Here is an 18,114-nt window from a genome sequence, read left to right on the forward strand (position 1 = left end):
CAAACGAGACAGTTTGGAGTTCAGTTGAAGGTTGTAGTCTTCAATAGCCACATGGCTGTAGGGAGGAAGCTGTTCCTGAACCTGGACGTTACAGTTTTCAGGCTCCTGTACCACCTTCCCGATGGCAGGGGTGAGATGAGAGTGTGGCCAGGGTGGTGTGGGTCTCTGATGATGCTGGCTGCTTTTTTGAGGCAGCGACTCCTGTAGATCCCTTCGATGGTGGGGAGGTCAGTACCCGTGATGGACCGGGCAGTGTTCACCACTCTGTGCTGATGGCTTCGATGGTGGGGAGGTCAGTGCCCGTGATGGACCGGGCACTTTTTGCAATCTCTTTCGTTCCTGGGCTTTGTTCGAGTTGCCGAACCAGACCGTGGTGCAAGCAGTCAATGTTCTCTCTACCCAACATAGGTTGTGTGAGTGGGCGGATGCATGGCAGATGCAGTATAATGTGGATAAGTGTGAGGTCATCCAATTTGGTGGCAAAAACAGGAAGGCAGATTTTTATCTGAATGGTGTCAGATTAGGAAAAGTGGACGTACAACAAGATCTGGGTGTCCTTGTACATCAGTCACTGCATGCAGGTACAGCAGGCAGTGAAGAAAGCTAATGGCATGTTGACCTTCATAACAAGAGGAGTTGAGGACAGGAGCAAAGAGGTCCTTCTGCATTTGTACAGGGCCCTGGTGAGACCACATCCGGAGTATTGTAGAAACATAGAAAATAGGTGCAGGAGGAGGCCATTTGGCCCTTCAAGCCAGCACCGCCATTCATTGTGATCATGGCTGATCATCCACAATCAGTAACCCGTGCCTGCCTTCTCCCCATACCCCTTGATTCCACTAGCCCCTAGAGCTCTATCTAACTCTCTTTTAAATTCAACCAGTGAATTGGCCTCCACTGCCTTCTGTGGCAGAAAAAACCACAAGTTCACAACTCTCTGGATGAAAAAGTTATTTCTCTGTATGTATACAGTATTGTGTTCAGTTTTGGTCTCCTAATTTGAGGAAGGACATTCTTGTTATTGATGAAGTGCAGCGTAGTTCATCGGGTTAATTCCCTGGTTGGCGAGACTGTCATATGATGAAAGAATGGAGCGACTGGGCTTGTATACACTGGAATTTAGAAGGATGAGAGGGGATCTTATAGAAACATACAAAATTATTAAGGGATTGGACACGCTAGATGCAGGAAACATGTTCCCGATGTTATGGGAGTCCAGAACCAGGGGCCACAGTTTAAGAATAAGGGGGAGGCCATTTAGAACTGAGATGAGGAAAAACTTTTTCACCCAGAGAGTTGTGAATCTGTGAAATTCTCTGCCTCAGAAGGCAGTGGAGGCCGATTCACTGGATGCTTTCAAGAGAGAGTTCGATAGAGCTCTAGGGGCTAGCGGAATCAAGGGATATGGGGAGAAGGCAGGCACGGGGTACTGATTGTGGATGATCAGCCATGATCACAATGAATGGGGGTGCTGGCTCATAGGGCCGAATGGCCTCCTCCTGCACCTATTTTCTATGTATGTATACTGTATTGTAGAGAGTATTCATCGACACATTAAATCTCAGTCTTCATCACTTTGTGTTTTATCCTGTCATGTTCTGCCTGTCTGTACGGTGTGTGACTGTGTTGCCACCTCAAATCACAACCTTAGTCGGAAAAATATCTTTACTCCATTTTTAATTTTGTGGGGGATTTTTTAATGCAGTATGTATTTTTTAAATATTTATTTATCAGTAAAAAGATGTTATTTATGTATTTGAACTGATATTTTTTTACATGTACGGGTTTTTTTATGACTAAGATTTTTGGACCTCTGGAATGAGAAACAGCCCCTTCAATTTATGAATTATCACTTGTAATGATTTCCCAAAATGTAATCCCTTCATAAACTAAGGGATACCTGTGACACATAGATTAAATGGGGATATACACCGATCAGCCAAAACATTATGACCACTGACAGGCGAAGTGAATAACATTGATTATCTTGTTACAAGTTAGAGAGTTGTAAATCTGTGGAATTCTCTGCCTCAGAAGGCAGTGGAGGCCAATTCTCTGAATGCATTCAAGAGAGAGCTAGATAGAGCTCTTAAGGATAGCGGAGTCAGGGGGTATGGGGAGAAGGCAGGAACGGGGTACTGATTAAGAATGATCAGCCATGATCACATTGAATGGCGGTGCTGGCTCGAAGGACCGAATGGCCTCCTCCTGCACCTATTGTCTGTTGTCTAATGGCACCCGTCAAGGGGTGGGATATATTAGGCAGCAAGTGAACAGTCAGTTCTTGAAGTTGATGTGTTGAATGCAGGAGAAATGGGCAGGAATAAAGACCTGAGCGACTTTGACACGGGCCAAATTGTTCTGACCAGACGACTGGGTCAGAGCATCTCTGAAACGGCAAGGCTTGTGGGGTGCTGCTAAAGGATCTGCTGCTAATGTTTTGGTGCCAGATTCCACAGGACACCTTCAGGGGTCTTGTAAAGTCCATGCGTTGGCGGGTCGCCGCTGTTTAGGCGGCTCGCGGAGGACCAACAGCATATTAGGCCATAATGTTTTGGCTCATCAGTGTAAATCTCCCTTGATTCACAACCAGGCTCACTTTAATTCCCTTCCCTTGATCGTATTGTGGGTACAAAGTTACGGGTGCTAAAAATGGTCAGTCACCAAAAATCCAAAATGATATCAGAAAATCATGGGCACGGTGGCGCAGCGGTAGAGTTGCTGCCTTACAGCGAATGCAGCCCCAGAGACAGGTTCGATCCTGACTACGGGCGCCGTCTGTACGGAGTTTGTACGTTCTCCCCGTGACCTGCGTGGGTTTTCTCCGAGATCTTCGGTTTCCTCCCACACTCCAAAGACGTACAGGTTTGTAGGTTAATTGGCTGGGTAAATGTAAAAAATGTCCCTAGTGTGTGTAGGATAGTGTTAGTGTGCGGGGATCGCTGGTCGGTGTGGGCCGAAGGGCCTGTTTCCGCGCTGTATCTCCAAATCTAAATCTAAAAAAATCTAAAATGTTGGGTGTTTTCTGTAGATCAGGTGGTATCAGTGGAGAGACAATCTGGGTTGATTAAATTCATTGAAAGATACAGCATGAAAACAAGCTCATTGGCTCACTGAGTCCACTGAATAGGTCATGCGATCACACTAGACTTTAGAGACACAGCGCGTAAATGGGCCCTGTGGCCCACCGAGTCCACGTCAGCCAGCGATCCCCGCACACGAGCACTATCCTACACGCTAGGGACAATTTACAATTTCACCAAAGCCGATTAACCTACAAACCTGCACGTCTTTGGAGTGTGGGAGGAAACCGGAGTACCCGGAGAAAACCCACGCGGGTCACAGGGAGAACGTACAAACTCCGTACAGACAGCACCTGTAGTCGGGATCGAACCCGGGTCTCTGGCATTGTAAGGCAGCAACTCTACCGCTATGCCGCCCTGATTCTATGTTATTCTGCTTTCACATCCACTCCCTACACACCAGGGGCACTTTACAGAGGGCCCATTAACCTACATCCCATTAACCTACATCTTTGGGATGTGGAAGGAATCTTTGGGAAGTGGGAGGACAACTCTATGTTATCCCACGATTGCATCCACTGCCGATACACTGGGCGAGTCGGGACCTCCAGTCGATGTTTCCAATGTGCTCATAATTCCGTCACCCTTTGCAGGAAGACGACTACGAATGGGGCAGCAGCTTCATCCTGGACGTGCTGCCTGGGATCAGTGTGCAGCAGAGAAAGCTTGCGGTGGCTGCAATGCGCTGGAGGAAGAGGCTGGAGGTGCTGAGACAGAAGAGTGACAGTGCAGAGGTACTGGGGCGGTGAAATGTCCTCACCATGACAGTCCCGTGGGTCAGTCACCTGGACCTCCTTGTGCCATTGGCCACAGGGTCATCTGTTAGATGGTTACCAGGTCTATGGACAACATAGCCTCGGCAGATGGATAGATAAGGTGGACAGTGCGGTGTTGACTCCATCTCACGCTGCCTTGGCAAGGCCAGCAGCATCATAGAAACATAGATTAATAGGTGCAGGAGGAGGCCATTCGGCCCTTCGAGCCAGCACCGCCATTCAATGTGATCGTGGCTGATCATTCTCAATCAGTACCCCGTTCCTGCTTTCTCCCCACATCTCTTGATTGCAATAGATAAGGCTCTCACTAGGGTCTCCTCGATATCCCGCAGCTCCATTCTTGCGCCTCCTCCCCCCGTTTGCAACAAGGACAGAGTCCCCCTTGTCCTCACCTTCCATCCCATCAGCCGTCGCACACAGCATATAATCCTCCAACACTTTCACCACCTCCAACGGGATCCCACTACTGGCCACATCTTCCCATCTCTACCCCTTTCTGCTTTCCGCAGAGACCGTTCCTCCGTAATTCCCTGGTCAACTCGTCCCTTCCCACCCAAACCACCCCCTCCCCAGGTACTTTCCCCAGCAACCGCAGGAGATGCAACACCTGTCCCTTTACCTCCCCCTCGACTCCATCCAAGGACCCAAACAGTCTTTCCAGGTGAGACAGAGGTTCACCTGCACCTCCTCCAACCTCATCTATTGCATCCGCTGTTCCAGATGTCAACTCCAGTACATCGGCGAGACCAACCGCAGGCTCGGCGATCGTTTCGCTCAACACCTCCGCTCAGTCCGCCTTAACCTACCTGATCTCCCGGTGGCTCAATACTTTAACTTCCCCTCCCACTCCCAGTCTGACCTTTCTGTCCTGGGCCTCCTCCATTGTCAGAGTGAGGCCCAGCGCAAATTGGAGGAACAGCACCTCATATTTCGCTTGGGTAGCTTACACCCCAATCAAGGACCAGTCGCACTGTGTCGCCGTACATGTTTCAGTGACAATGCCTCAGCAAAACGAGAGGATTTGAGTACAGGAGCAAAGAGGTCCTTCTGCAGTTGTACAGGGCCCTGGTGAGACCACATCTGGAGTATTGTGTGCCGTTTTGGTCTCCTAATTTGAGGAAGGACGTCCTTGCTATTGAGGGAGTGCAGCGTAGGTTCATGAGGTTAATCCCTGGGATGGCGGGACTGGCATATGAGGAAAGATTGGAAAAACTGGGCTTGTATACGCTGGAGTTTAGGGGGATGAGAGGGGATCTTATAGAGACGTATAAAATTATAAGAGGACTGGACAAGCTAGATGCAGGAAAAATGTTCCCAATGTTGGGGGAGTCCAGAACCAGGGGCCACACAGTTTAAGAATAAAGGGGAGGCCATTTAAAACTGAGGTGAGAAGAAACTTTTTCACCCAGAGAGTTGTGAATTTGTGGAATTCTCTGCCACAGAGGGCAGTGGAGGCCAATTCACTGGATGAATTTAAAAGAGAGTTAGATAGAGCTCTAGGGGCTAGTGGAATCAAGGGATATGGGGAGAAGGCAGGCACGGGTTACTGATTGTGGATGTTTAGCCATGATCACAGTGAATGGCGGTGCTGGCTCGAAGGCCGAATGGCCTCCTGCGCCTATTTTCTATGTTTCTAAAACACTACAGATGCATTTGTTGGGATGTATCACAGCTTGGTTTAGGAACAGCTCCATCCAAGACCGCAAGAAATTGCAGAGAGTTGTGGACGCAGCCCAGACCATCACACAAACCAACCAACCTCCCTTCCATCGACTCCATCTACACCTCACGCTGCCTCGGCAAGGCCAGCAGCATAATCAAGGACCAGTCTCATCCCGGCCACTCCCTCTTCTCCCCTCTCCCATCGGGCAAGAGGTACAGAAGTGTGAAAACGCACACCTCCAGATTCAGGAACAGTTTCTTCCCGGTTGTCATCAGGCAACTGAACCATCCCACCACAACCAGAGAGCAGTGCTGAACTACTATCTACCTCATTGGTGACCCTCGGACTATCCTTGATCGGACTTTGCTGGCTTTACCTTACACTAAACGTTATTCCTTCATCGTGTATCTGTACACTGTGAATGGCTCTGTTGTAATCATGTATTGTCTTTCCGCTGACTGATTAGCGCGCAACAAAAGCTTTTCACTGTACTGCGGTACCATGTGTACTGGAGTGGACAGGACTCTCCAGGATTGTTGTTTCAGAATCGTACATCGCTTCCAACTCCATGCATCTTGTCGTCTCTCTGCAGATTGGTGCATTCAATGGCTGGAAGGTCATTTTAAACTTTGACCACACCAAGGAGGCAGGCTTCCGGAGGCTTCTACTCTCTGGAGGAGCTAAGGTCAGTTCCATTACTTCCACATGGCTGTGCAAGTAAATCTGTCCGCCAGAACCTGCTGCTTCTCCTGGTTTCTAATGTGACATCGGTCATGACATCGGATCAGCGGTCGTGCTCATTGTGTGGTGATCACCCTATATAGCTCAGTCTGAAGGAGCGAATCATAAGGAATAGGAGTAGAATTAGCTAATTCAGCCCATCAAGTCTACTCCACCATTCAACCATGGCTGATCTATCTCTCCCCCTCAACCCCATTCTCCTGCCCGCTCCCCATAACCTCTGACACCTGTACCTAGGCTTGTATTCTTGCTATTGAGGGCGTGCAGCGTAGGTTTTACTAGGTTAATTCCCGGAATGGCGGGACTATCATATGTTGAAAGACTGGAGCGACTAGGCTTGTATACACTGGAATTTAGAAGGATGAGAGGGGATCTTATCGAAACGTATAAGATTATTAAGGGGTTGGACACGTTAGAGACAGGAAACATGTTCCCAATGTTGGGGGAGTCCAGAACCAGGGGCCACAGTTTAAGAATAAGGGGTAGGCCATTTAGAACGGAGATGAGGAAAAACCTTTTCAGTCAGAGAGTTGTGAATCTGTGGAATTCTCTGCCTCAGAAGGCAGTGGAGGCCAATTCTCTGAATGCATTCAAGAGAGAGCTAGACAGGGCTCTTAAGGATAGCGGAGTCAGGGGGTATGGGGAGAAGGCAGGAACGGGGTACTGATTGAGAATGATCAGCCATGATCACATTGAATGGCGGTGCTGGCTCGAAGGGCCGAAAGGCCTCTTCCTGCACCTATTGTCTATTGACCCGAAACATCACTGCTTCTATCCAGAGATGCAGCCTGTCCCGCTGAGATACGCCAGCATTTTGTGTCAACCCAGGAATGAGTGGGTTAACAATTGATGGGCGTTTGTCGGCACTGGGCCTGTACTCGCTGGAGTTTAGAAAGATGGGGGGGGGGGGGGGGGGGGACTTATTGAAACTTACCGAGCAGTGAAAGGCCTGGATGGAGTGGATGTGGAGAGGATGTTTCCACCAGTGGGAGAGTCTAGGACCAGATATCAAAATTCAAGGACTGTGGCGGTCGGTCCCTGGGGATTAGGCCACTCCTTGGGTCACCCCCCTCGGCACTAGGGACTACCCAAGACTACGGGGTTTCCCCTAAGGGGTTTTTATCGTTCATGCCTTTGGTGGAACTCGCGGTGTGTAGATAGATGCAAGTTATCGGCATTAAAGATCCCTTAAACTGCCTGGCGTCCAGCCTTATTCTGACTGTATCCAGGCCACTACAGGGCGTTGCTTTCAGAAGGAGTTGAGGAAGAATTTATTTCGTCAGAGGGTGGTGAATCTGTGGAATTCTCTGCCATATAAGGCTTTGGAGGCCGTCAATGGATATTTTTAAGGCAGTGACAGATCGATTCTTGATTAGTACGGGCGTCAGGAGGATGAGGGGTGATCTTATAGAGGTGTACAAAATCATGAGGGGAATAGATCGATCGGGTGAATGCACAAAGTATTTTGCCCAGAGTAGGGGAATTCAAGAACCAGAAGACATAGGTTGATGGTGAGGAGGGAAAGATTTAATAGGAACCTGAGGGGTAACTTTTTAACATCTTTTTGGTGGGTGAATGGGATGGGCTGCCAGAGAGATTGGAGAGGCACGTAATATCATGTAGAAAGGTACGTGGATAGGACAGGTTTAGAGGGACATGGGCTAAACGCAGACTGGGGGGGACAAGTGTAGATGGGGCATGTTGGTCGGTGCGGGCAGGTTGGGCCGAGGGGCCTGTTTCCACGCTGAATCACTCCATCATTACATCCAGAACTGCAAATAAATTATAGACTCACCATCCTCCACCGCAAAAAATTGCAGAGAGTTGTGGACGCAGCACAGACCATCACACAAACCAACCTCCCTTCCATTGACTCCATCTACACCTCACGCTGCCTCGGCAAGGCCAGCAGCCCAGACCGTCACACAAACCAACCTCCCTTCCATCGACTCCATCTACACCTCGTGCTGCCTCGGCAAGGCCAGCAGCATAATCAAGGACCAGTCTCACCCCGGCCCCTCCCTCTTCTCCCCTCTCCCATCGGGCAAGAGGTACAGGAATGTGAAAACGCACACCTCCAGATTCAGGGACAGTTTCTTCCCGGCTGTTATCAGGCAACTGAACCATCCTACCACAACCAGAGAGCAGTGCTGAACTACTATCTACCTCTTTGGTGACCCTCGGACTATCCTTGATTGGACTTTGCTGGCTTTATCTTGCACTGAACGTTATTCCCTAGTCATGTATCTGTCCACTGTGAACGGATTGATTGTAATCATGTATTGTCTTTCCGCTGGCTGGTTAGCATGCAACAAAAGCTTTTCACTGTACCTTGGTACACGTGACAATAAACTAAACTCGACTCAACTCAACGATGGCACCCCTGTAAACTCTCATTGATTTTGTGGCTCACTTTGATATAATCGGATGAGCCAAAACATTATGACCACCTGCCTAATATGCTCAGGAAAGAAAACTGCAGATGCTGGTTTAAATCGAAGATAGACACAAGATGCTGGAATAACTAACGGGTCAGGCAGCATCTCTGGAGAGAAGGAATGGGTGATGTTTCGGGTCGAGACCCTTCAGACTGAAGAAGGATCGAGACCCGAAACATCACCCTTGTTTCTATGTTTCTATCACCCATTCCTTCTCTCCGGAGATGCTGCCTGTTCCGCTAAAAAACTCCAACATTTGTGCCTAATATGTTCCGTGTGCCGCCAAAACAGCGCCGACCCACCGAGACATGGACTCTACAAGACCCCTGAAGTTGTCCTGTGGTATCTGGCACCAAAACATTAGCAGCAGATCCTTTAGCAACACCCCACAAGCCTTGCCGTTTCAGAGATGCTCTGACCCAGTCGTCTGGCCATAACAATTTGGCCCTTGTCAAAGTCGCTCAGGTCTTTACTCCTGCCCATTTCTCCTGCATCCAACACGTCAACTTCAAGAACTGACTGTTCACTTGCCGCCTAATATATCCCACCCCTTGACAGGTGCCATTGTAACAAGATAATCGATGTTATTCACTTCGCCTGTCGGTGGTCATAATGTATTGACTGCTCGGTGTAATGTAGCTGGGCCTCTGTGTTTCAGGTCCTTCCCAGTCACCTGCCTGCTGAGTACAAAGAGGCCACCCACCTGTTTGTTGACGTCAGCAAACTGAAGGCCGAGGAGCAGAGAGTGAACCTTGCCGAGGCGCTGGAACACAACGTACTCTGCCTCAAGCCCGAGTTCATTGCCGACTACCTGATACAGGTGCGTCCCTCCTCCCGCACCCCCATTTGTTGCGTGGGCAGCCGCTCTTAAAAGCGGCACGGTGGCGCAGCGGCAGAGTTGCTGCCTCACAGCGCCAGAGACCCGGGCCCCATCCCAACTACGGGTGCTGTCTGTACGGAGTTTGTACGTTCTCCCCGTGACCTGCGTGGGTTTTCTCAGGGTGCTCCGGTTTCCTCCCACGCTCCAAAGACGTACAGGTTTGTAGGCTAATTGGCTTGGTGTAGATGTAAAATTTGTCCCTCGTGTGTGTAGGAGGACAGTGTTAGTGTGCAGGGATCGCTGGTCGGTGGGGACCGCCGATGGGCCTGTTTCCACGCTGTATCTCCAAACTAAACTAAACTAAAATTTGCAGATACTATCGCATAGTATAGGAGTAAAGCTAGACGCAGGAAACATGTTCCCAATGTTGGGGGAGTCCAGAACCAGGGGCCACAGTCTAAGAATAAAGGGGAGGCCATTTAAAACTGAGGTGAGAAAAAACTTTTTCACCCAGAGAGTTGTGAATTTGTGGAATTCTCTGCCACAGAGGGCAGTGGAGGCCAATTCACTGGATGAATTTAAAAGAGAGTTAGATAGAGCTCTAGGGGCTAGTGGAATCAAGGGATGTGGGGAGAAGGCAGGCACGGGTTACTGATTGTGGATGATCAGCCACGATCACAATGAATGGCGGTGCTGGCTCGAAGGGCCAAATGGCCTCCTCCTGCACCTATTTCCCTAATTTTCTATGTTTTCATTGCAAAGTGAAACATCGAACAGTGAGCGGCCTGGATAGAGTGGGTGTGGAGAGGATGTTTTCACTAGTGGGAGAGTCTAGGACCAGAGGGCACAGCCTCAGAATGAATGGATGTACCTTTAGGAAGGGGATGAGAAGGAATTTCTTTAGTCAGAGGGTGATGAATCTGTCGAATTCATTGCCACAGACCTCTGTGGAGGCCAAATCATTGGATATTTTTAAGGCGCAGAATATGGATAGAACATCGACCCGAAACGTCACCCATTCCTTCTCTCCCGAGATGCTGCCTGACCTGCTGAGTTACTCCAGCATTTTGTGTCTACTTTTTTTCTTATACGTCTTTACGATTTTCCGGCAACTGGTGGTCTGACACCTCCTTTAACCCGGACAGAATAACGAGAGCGCACTTGGAATCTCCCCCTGACTTACTCCAGCATTTTGTGTCTACCTAAAGGTGACACTACGGTGGTTATGGGAGATTTCAACCTGCAGGTAGACCGGGAAAATCAGCTTGGTACTGGACCCCAAGAAAGGGAGTTTGTGGAGTGCCTCCGAGATGGATTCTTAGAACAGCTTGTACTGGAGCCTACCAGGGAGAAGGCAATTCTGGATTTAGTGTTGTGTAATGAACCGGATTTGATAAAGGGAACTCAAGGTAAAGGAACCATTAGGAAGTAGTGACCATAATATAAGTTGTTTATTCACAAAATGCTGGAGTAACTCAGCAGGTCAGGCAGCATCTCAGGAGAGAAGGAATGGGTGACGTTTCGGGTCGAGACCCTTCTTCAGACTGATGTCAGGGAGGGCGGGACAAAGGAAGGATATAGGTGGAGACAGGAAGTTAGAGGGAGAACTGGGAAGGGGGAGGGGAAGAGAGGGACAGAGGAACTAGCTAAAGTTGGAGAAGTCAATGTTCATACCGCTGGGCTGCAAGCTGCCCAAGTGAAATATAAGGTGCTGTTCCTCCAATTTCCGTTGTAATCTGCAATTTGAGAGGGAGAAGGTAAAATCGGAAGTGTCGGTATTGCAGTTGAACAAAAGGGACTATGGAGGCCTGAGAGAGGAGCAGGCCAAGGTCGACTGGAAAAGGATCCTAGCAGGGAAGACGGTGGAACAGCAATGGCAGGTATTTCTGGGAATAATGCAGAAGATGCAGGATAATTTCATTCCAAAGAGAAAGAAAGATTCTAAGGGGAGTAAGAGGCGACCGTGGCTGACAAGGGAAGGCAAGGACAGCATAAAAATATAGGAGAAGACGTATACCATAGCAAAGATGAGCGGGAAGCCATCTTTAAGGATAAGTTCTCAAACTAGGATTGGGAAGATCAACAGAAGATAACTAAAAAGGCAATACGGGGAGAAAAGATGAGGTACGAGGGTAAGCTAGCCAAGAATATAAAGGTGAATAGTAAAAGCTTCTTTAGGTACGTGAAGAGGAAAAGATTAGTTAAGACAAATGTGGGTCCCTTGAAGACAGAAGCAGGTGAAACTATTATGGGGAACAAGGAAATGGCAGACGAGTTGAACAGGTACTTAGTTCTGTCTTCACTAAGGAAGACACAAACAATCTCCCAGATGTACTAGGGGACAGAGATCCTAGGGTGACGGAGGAACTGAAGGAAATCCACATTAGGCAGGAAATGGTTTTGGGTAGACTGATGGGACTGAAGGCTGATAAATCCCCAGGGCCTGATGGTCTGCATCCCAGGGTACTTAAGGAGGTGGCGCTAGAAATTGTGGACGCATTAGTGATCATTTTCCAATGTTCTATAGATTCAGGATCAGTTCCTGTGGATTGGAGGGTAGTTAATGTTGTCCCACTTTTCAAGAATGGAGGGAGAGGGAAAGCAGGGAATTATCGACCAGTTAGTCTGACATCAGTGGTGGGGAAGATGCTGGAGTCATTTATAAAAGATGTAATAGCGGAGCATTTGGATAGCAGTAACAGGATCGTTCTGAGTCAGCATGGATTTATGAAGGGGAAATCATGCTTGACAAATCTTCTGAAATTTTTTGAGGATGCAACAAGTAAAATGGACAAGGGAGAGCCGGTGGATGTAGTGTACCTGGACTTTCAGAAAGCCTTTGATAAGGTCCCACATAGGAGATTAGTGGGCAAGATTAGAGCACATGGTATTGGGGGTAGGGTATTGACATGGATAGAAAATTGGTTGGTAGACAGGAAATAAAGAGTAGGGATTAAGGAGGTCCTTCTGCAGTTGTACAGGGCCCTGGTGAGACCACACCTGGAGTACTGTGTGCAGGTTTGTTCTCCTAATTTGAGGAAGGACATTCTTGCTATTGAGGGAGTGCAGCGTAGGTTCACCAGGTTAATCTCCGGGATGGCGGGACTGTCATATGAAAGAATGGAGCGACTGGGCTTGTATTCACTGGAATTTAGAGAGGGAATCTTATCGAAACATATAAAATTATTAATGGATTGGACACGCAAGAGGCAGGAAACATGTTTCCGAACCAGAGGCCACAGTTTAAGAATAAGGGGTAGGCCATTTAGAACGGAGATGAGGAAGAATGTTTTCACCCAGAGTTGTGAATCTGTGGAATTTTCTGCCTCAGAAGGCAGTGGAGGCCAATTCTCTGGATGTTTTCAAGAGAGAGATAGATAGAGCTTTTAATGATAGCGGAGTCAGGGGGTATGGGGAGAAGGCAGGAACGGGGTACTGATTTTGGATGATCAGCCATGATCACATTGAATGACGGTGCTGGGTCGAAGGGCCGAATGGCCTCCTCCTGCACCTATTGTCTCTATATCTACTTGACCCAAGGTAGTGATGTGGTACTGATGTGGTCCTGGTTTATTCTCGCCTCCAGCTCTTCACCCCCACACCCCCCACGTAGTCAGGATTGGCGCTGTGAGGCAATAACTCTACCGCTGCCCCACGCATAATTTCACGATTCTGTTTCACTTTCAGGAGCGGCCCCCTCCCGTTGAGAATTACTTCCTGACCGTCGAGCCCGGGACTGCGGTGCGGAAACGCAAGGCATCCGACGATCAAGGCGAGCTACGAAAGTGCCGCAAAACGTGAAGAGCGACGCTCCCGGACCAATAAACCGTCCGGATCTTGTGCCCCGGAGAGGGGAGTGGGTTGGCCACACCAGCGGCTGAACAACATCTGCAGACCAACATCAGTCATCTTCATAAGTCCCAAGGGGCAGAATTAGGCCCATCAAGTCTGCTTCACCATTCGTTCATGGCTGATCTATCTCTCCCTCTCAGTCACCTTCATTCCAGCTGCTTGTCGGCTGGACGTTGGAACATTAAAAGTAACACTTGTGAAACTGACTGCCAGAGCCTCTTCAAATTTGGCACTCAAAGGATGATTTGATTACTTACTTGTTTATATTTTAAATATATTTGCCTAGAAATTCTTGGTGTGGTCTCAATTTGCTTTCCAGTATCTAATATGATCCATTCTGCATTTCCTAATCAGTGTCTGCTTTGATCTGTCATTTTCACACCTTGCCCCATCCATGTCCAGCTCCTCTTACTCTCAGTCTAAAGGGTCTCGACCCGAAACGTCATCCCTTCCTTCTCTCCAAAGATGCTGTCTGTCCCGCTAAGTTACTCCTTTATAATGCTGCTGGCAGCGAGTGGTGTAGATGGAGTCAATGGAAGGTTGGTTTGTGTGATGGTCTGGGCTGCTGGCCTTGCCGAGGCAGCGTGAGGTGTAGATGGAGTCAATGGAAGGGAGGTTGGTTTGTGTGATGGTCTGGGCTGCGTCCACAAGTCTGCAATTTCTTCCGGACTTGGATGGAGCTGTGATAGAACTGTGGTAGAGCGGTCACGGTGGTGCAGCGGTAGAGTTGCCACCTTACAGCGAACACAACGCCAGAGACCCGGGTTCCATCCCCACTACGGGTGCTGCCTGTAGGAAGTTTGTACGTGACCTGCGTGGGTTTTCTCCGAGATCTTCGGTTTCCTCCCACACTCCAAATGACGTGCAGGTTTGTAGGTTAATTGGCTTGGTAAAAGTGCAAATTGTTCCTCGTGTGTGTAGGACAGTGTTAGTGTGCGGGGATCGCGGGTCGGTGCGGACTCGATGGGCCGAAGGGCCTGTTTCCACGCTGTATCTCTAAATTTTATAAAATTTAGGGGCTAGCGGAATCTGTGGAACTCTCTACCTCAGAAGGCAGTGGAGGCAGATTCACTGGATGCTTTCAAGAGAGTTAGATAGAGCTCTAGGGGCTAGCGGAGTCAGGGGGTATGGGGAGAAGGCAGGAACGGGGTACTGATTGTGGATGATCAGCCATGATCACATTGAATGGCGGTGCTGGCTCGAAGGGCCAAATGGCCTCCTGAACCTGTTTTCTATGTTTCTAAAAAAAAAAAATCACAGTAAGGCTGATGGGTTGAAGCAACTAGATTAGAACTTTAATGGTTTGCGTTGTGGGTGGAAGAGTTCAAACTCAATGGGTGCTCTCGCTGGTCTTGCAGAGATGATTGCAGTGTTGTGAAAGCCTCACTGGTCTTCCACCTCTGGGACAGCATCATGAGGCAGCTCCCGGGAACCATCTGCGTCATCCACGGTTGGCCAACCGTACCTGCAAACACAAGAACAGATGGGCGTCACAGAAGGGGGTGGGGGGGTCGGGGGGGGGGCGGGCGGACAGGTTCGATGACCTTAAGGTAACTGTCGGTGCCAGAAGCTGGCGACTTGTGTGCTGCCATGGTCATCAGTGATAGGAGCAGAATTAGACCCATCAAGTCTACTCTGCCATTCAATCATGGCTGATCTATCTCTCCCTCCTAACCCCATTCTCCTGCCTTCTCCCCATAACCTCTGACACCCGCACTAATCACGAATCTATCTATCTCTGCCTTAAAAATATCCACTGACTTGGAAAATATATCCAAAAATAGACCCAAAAATATCCCTTCTCCCCATATCCACTGACTTGGCCGTCTGTGGCAAAGAATTCCACAGATTCACCACCCTCTGACTAAAGAGATTTCCATCTCCTTCCTAAAAGAACGTCCTTTAATTCTGAGGTATCACACAATGCTGGAGTAACTCAGCGGGTCAGGCAGCATCTCAGGAGAGAAGGAATGGGTGACGTTCCACAGAGTGCTGGAGTAACTCAGCGGATCGGGCAGCATCTCAGGAGAGAAGGAATGGGTGACGTTTCGAGCCGATACCCTTCTTCAGACTTTAATTCTGAGGCTGTGCCCTCTGGTCCTAGACTCTCCCACTAGTGGAAACATCCTCTCTATCCAGGCCTTTCACTACTCTGTAAGTTTCAATGGGGTCCCGTCTCATTCTTCTAAACTCCAGCGAGTACAGGCCCAGTGCCGACAAACACTCATCATATGTTGACCTACTAATTCCTGGGATCATTCTTGTATCTCCCTCCCCAACCCAAGTCGCACTAGCTTCTTGGTTTCGCTAGTTTGAAGAAGGGTCTCGAACCAAAAAGTCACCCATTCCTTCTCTCCAGAGACGCTGCCCGACCCGCTGAGTTGCTCCAGCTTTTTGTGTCTATCTTCGGTTTAAACCAGCATCTGCAGTTCCTTCCTACTCATTATTCTTGTGAATCTCTGGAGCAAGTCCAGAGCCTGCACATCCTTCCTCAGATATGGTGTCCAAAATTGCTCACAATATTCCAAATGGGGCCTGACCAGCGCCTCAGCATTACATCTCTGATTTTGTATACAAGCCCTCTGGAAATAAATGGAATATTGAGTTTGCTTTTTTCACGACCGATTCGACTTGCAGATTAACGTTTTGGGAATCCTGCACCAGCACTCCCAAGTCCCTTTGCACCTCCGATTTCTGGATTCTCTCTCCATTTAGAAAATAGTCCACGCCTTTATTCCTACGACCAAAATGCACGACTCCACACTTTGCTACACTATATTCCATCTGCCACTTCTCCACCCACTCTCCCAACCTGTCCACGTCCTTCTGCACAGTCCCTGCTTTCTCTGCACTACCTGCTCCCTCCACCTATTTTCATATCATCCACAAACTTGGCCACAAAGCCTTCAATCCTCTCGTCCAAATCATTAATATACAACATGAAGAACAGTGGCCCCAGCACCAACCCCTGCGGAACTCCGCTAGTCACTGGCAGACGACCAGAAAAAGCCCCCTTTGTTGCCACTCTTTGCTTTCCATGCTAGTATCTGCCCTCTGATACCATGGGCTCTAATCTTCCTTGGGAGCCTCACGTGTGGCACCTTATCAAAGGCTTTCTGAAAATCTAGGTAAACAACATCCACTGACAAAGGACACTGATCCTTTTTCCTGCTATTTACTTCTTGAAAGATGTATGATTTAGTGTTGGAAGGAACTGCAGGTGTTGGTTTACCCTGTAGATAGACACAAAGTGCTAGAGTAACTCAGCAGGTCCGGCAGCATCTCTGGAGAGAATAGGTAACATTTCGGGTTGACACCCTTCTTTCGGCTGAAGAGTGTCTTAGTCTGAAGAAGGTTCTTGACCTGAAACGTCACCTATTCATGTTCTCCACAGATGCTGCCTGACCCACTGAGTTACTCCAGCACTCTGTGAAACGTCACCTATCCATGTTCTCCACAGATGCTGCCTGACCCGCTGAGTTACTCCAGCACTCTGTGAAACGTCACCTATCCATGTTATCCACAGATGCTGCCTGACCCGCTGAGTTGACCCAAATCAAAGCATTTCACTGTACCTAGGTACAAGTGACAATAATCATTGAATACATGGAGTTCCAGAGTCCTTGCCAAATCAAGTCACTGGGCAAAAAAATGGAACAAGGAGATAACGAAGGGAATAGAGGTCAGACAGGGAGAGGTTGGGCGGGCTAGGACGTGTGTGGAATGAGCTGCCGGAGGAGGTAGTTGAGGCAGGGACTATCCCAACGTTTAAGACATTTAGACAGGTACATGGTTAGGACGGGTTTGGAGGGATATGGACCAAACGCAGGCAGCTGGGACTCGTGTAGATGGGGCATGTTGGCTGGTGTGGGCAAGCTGGACTTTGGCTGAGGGAGACAAGAGATAGTCTTGGCGTCGTGTTTGGCACAGACATTGTGGGCCGCAGGGCCTGTTCTTGAGCTGAACTGTTCTATATTCTACGGAGAAACATTACCAACATGGGCAGACATACCTGGGGCCACCCTGCTCAGAAGCTAAATTTTTTAACCTAACTAAATTAGCAAGGACGACAATTATAAAAAGAAATGGATCTCTTAACAAATCCAACAAGGCCGTCTTAGATATTGTACATCTCTTAAAGCAAAAAAGAACTTTACTTTAGTTTAGAGATACAACGCGGAAACAGGCCCTTCGGCCCACCGAGCAGCGATCCCCACACACTAACACTATCCTACACCCACTAGGGACAATTTTTACATTTACCAATCAATTAACCCACAAATCTGCACGTCTTTGGAGTGTGGGAGGAAACCGAAGATCTCGGAGAAAACCCACGCAGGTCACGGGGAGAACGTACAAACTCCGTACAGACGGCGCCCGCAGTCAGGATGGAACCCGGGTCTCCGGCGCTGCATTCGCTGTAAGGCAGCAACTCTACTGTACTGCCTTGGTAAAAACCTCTGGTTCTATTCTGCTTGGTTCAGTTTAAAATAGATTATGCTTTTAAATATCTGAGTGATAATAGAACTCTCTTACCCGTGACCAGGGACGCAAGTCAAATATAGAACAGCACAGGAACAGGCCCTTGAGGCACACAATGTCCATGATGAACATGATACCAAGTTAATCTAATCCCCTCTGCCCGCTTGTGATCCATATCCCTCCATCCCTCACATATCCATTTAGAATCTTCAACACCGCTATTAGTTTAGTTTAGCAATACAGCATGGGCACAGGCCCT

At 48.7% G+C, this 18,114-nt stretch overlaps 2 protein-coding genes across 5 annotated transcripts in view; one reads left to right on the forward strand and one right to left on the reverse strand.

Moving 5' to 3' along the window:
* topbp1 (DNA topoisomerase II binding protein 1) overlaps positions 1 to 13,611 on the forward strand; it is an 89,787-nt gene extending 76,176 nt beyond the window's left edge. For all 4 annotated transcript variants that reach the window (XM_078426598.1, XM_078426613.1, XM_078426606.1 and 1 more), the window contains 4 exons: positions 3,677 to 3,817; positions 6,115 to 6,207; positions 9,360 to 9,521; positions 13,209 to 13,611. In XM_078426598.1, coding sequence (XP_078282724.1) covers positions 3,677 to 3,817; positions 6,115 to 6,207; positions 9,360 to 9,521; positions 13,209 to 13,322 — 510 coding nt within the window. In that variant the 3' untranslated portion in view covers positions 13,323 to 13,611. The remainder of the gene's footprint in view (positions 1 to 3,676; positions 3,818 to 6,114; positions 6,208 to 9,359; positions 9,522 to 13,208) is intronic.
* Positions 13,612 to 14,668: 1,057 nt separating this feature from the next.
* cdv3 (carnitine deficiency-associated gene expressed in ventricle 3) overlaps positions 14,669 to 18,114 on the reverse strand; it is a 37,559-nt gene continuing 34,113 nt past the window's right edge. The window contains exon 5 of the mRNA XM_078414030.1: positions 14,669 to 14,838. Within this exon, the coding sequence (XP_078270156.1) occupies positions 14,757 to 14,838 (82 nt within the window). The 3' untranslated portion in view covers positions 14,669 to 14,756. The remainder of the gene's footprint in view (positions 14,839 to 18,114) is intronic.

The sequence above is a fragment of the Rhinoraja longicauda genome, chromosome 2 (assembly GCF_053455715.1).
Source record: "Rhinoraja longicauda isolate Sanriku21f chromosome 2, sRhiLon1.1, whole genome shotgun sequence".
NCBI classification, from domain to species: Eukaryota; Metazoa; Chordata; class Chondrichthyes; order Rajiformes; family Arhynchobatidae; genus Rhinoraja; species Rhinoraja longicauda.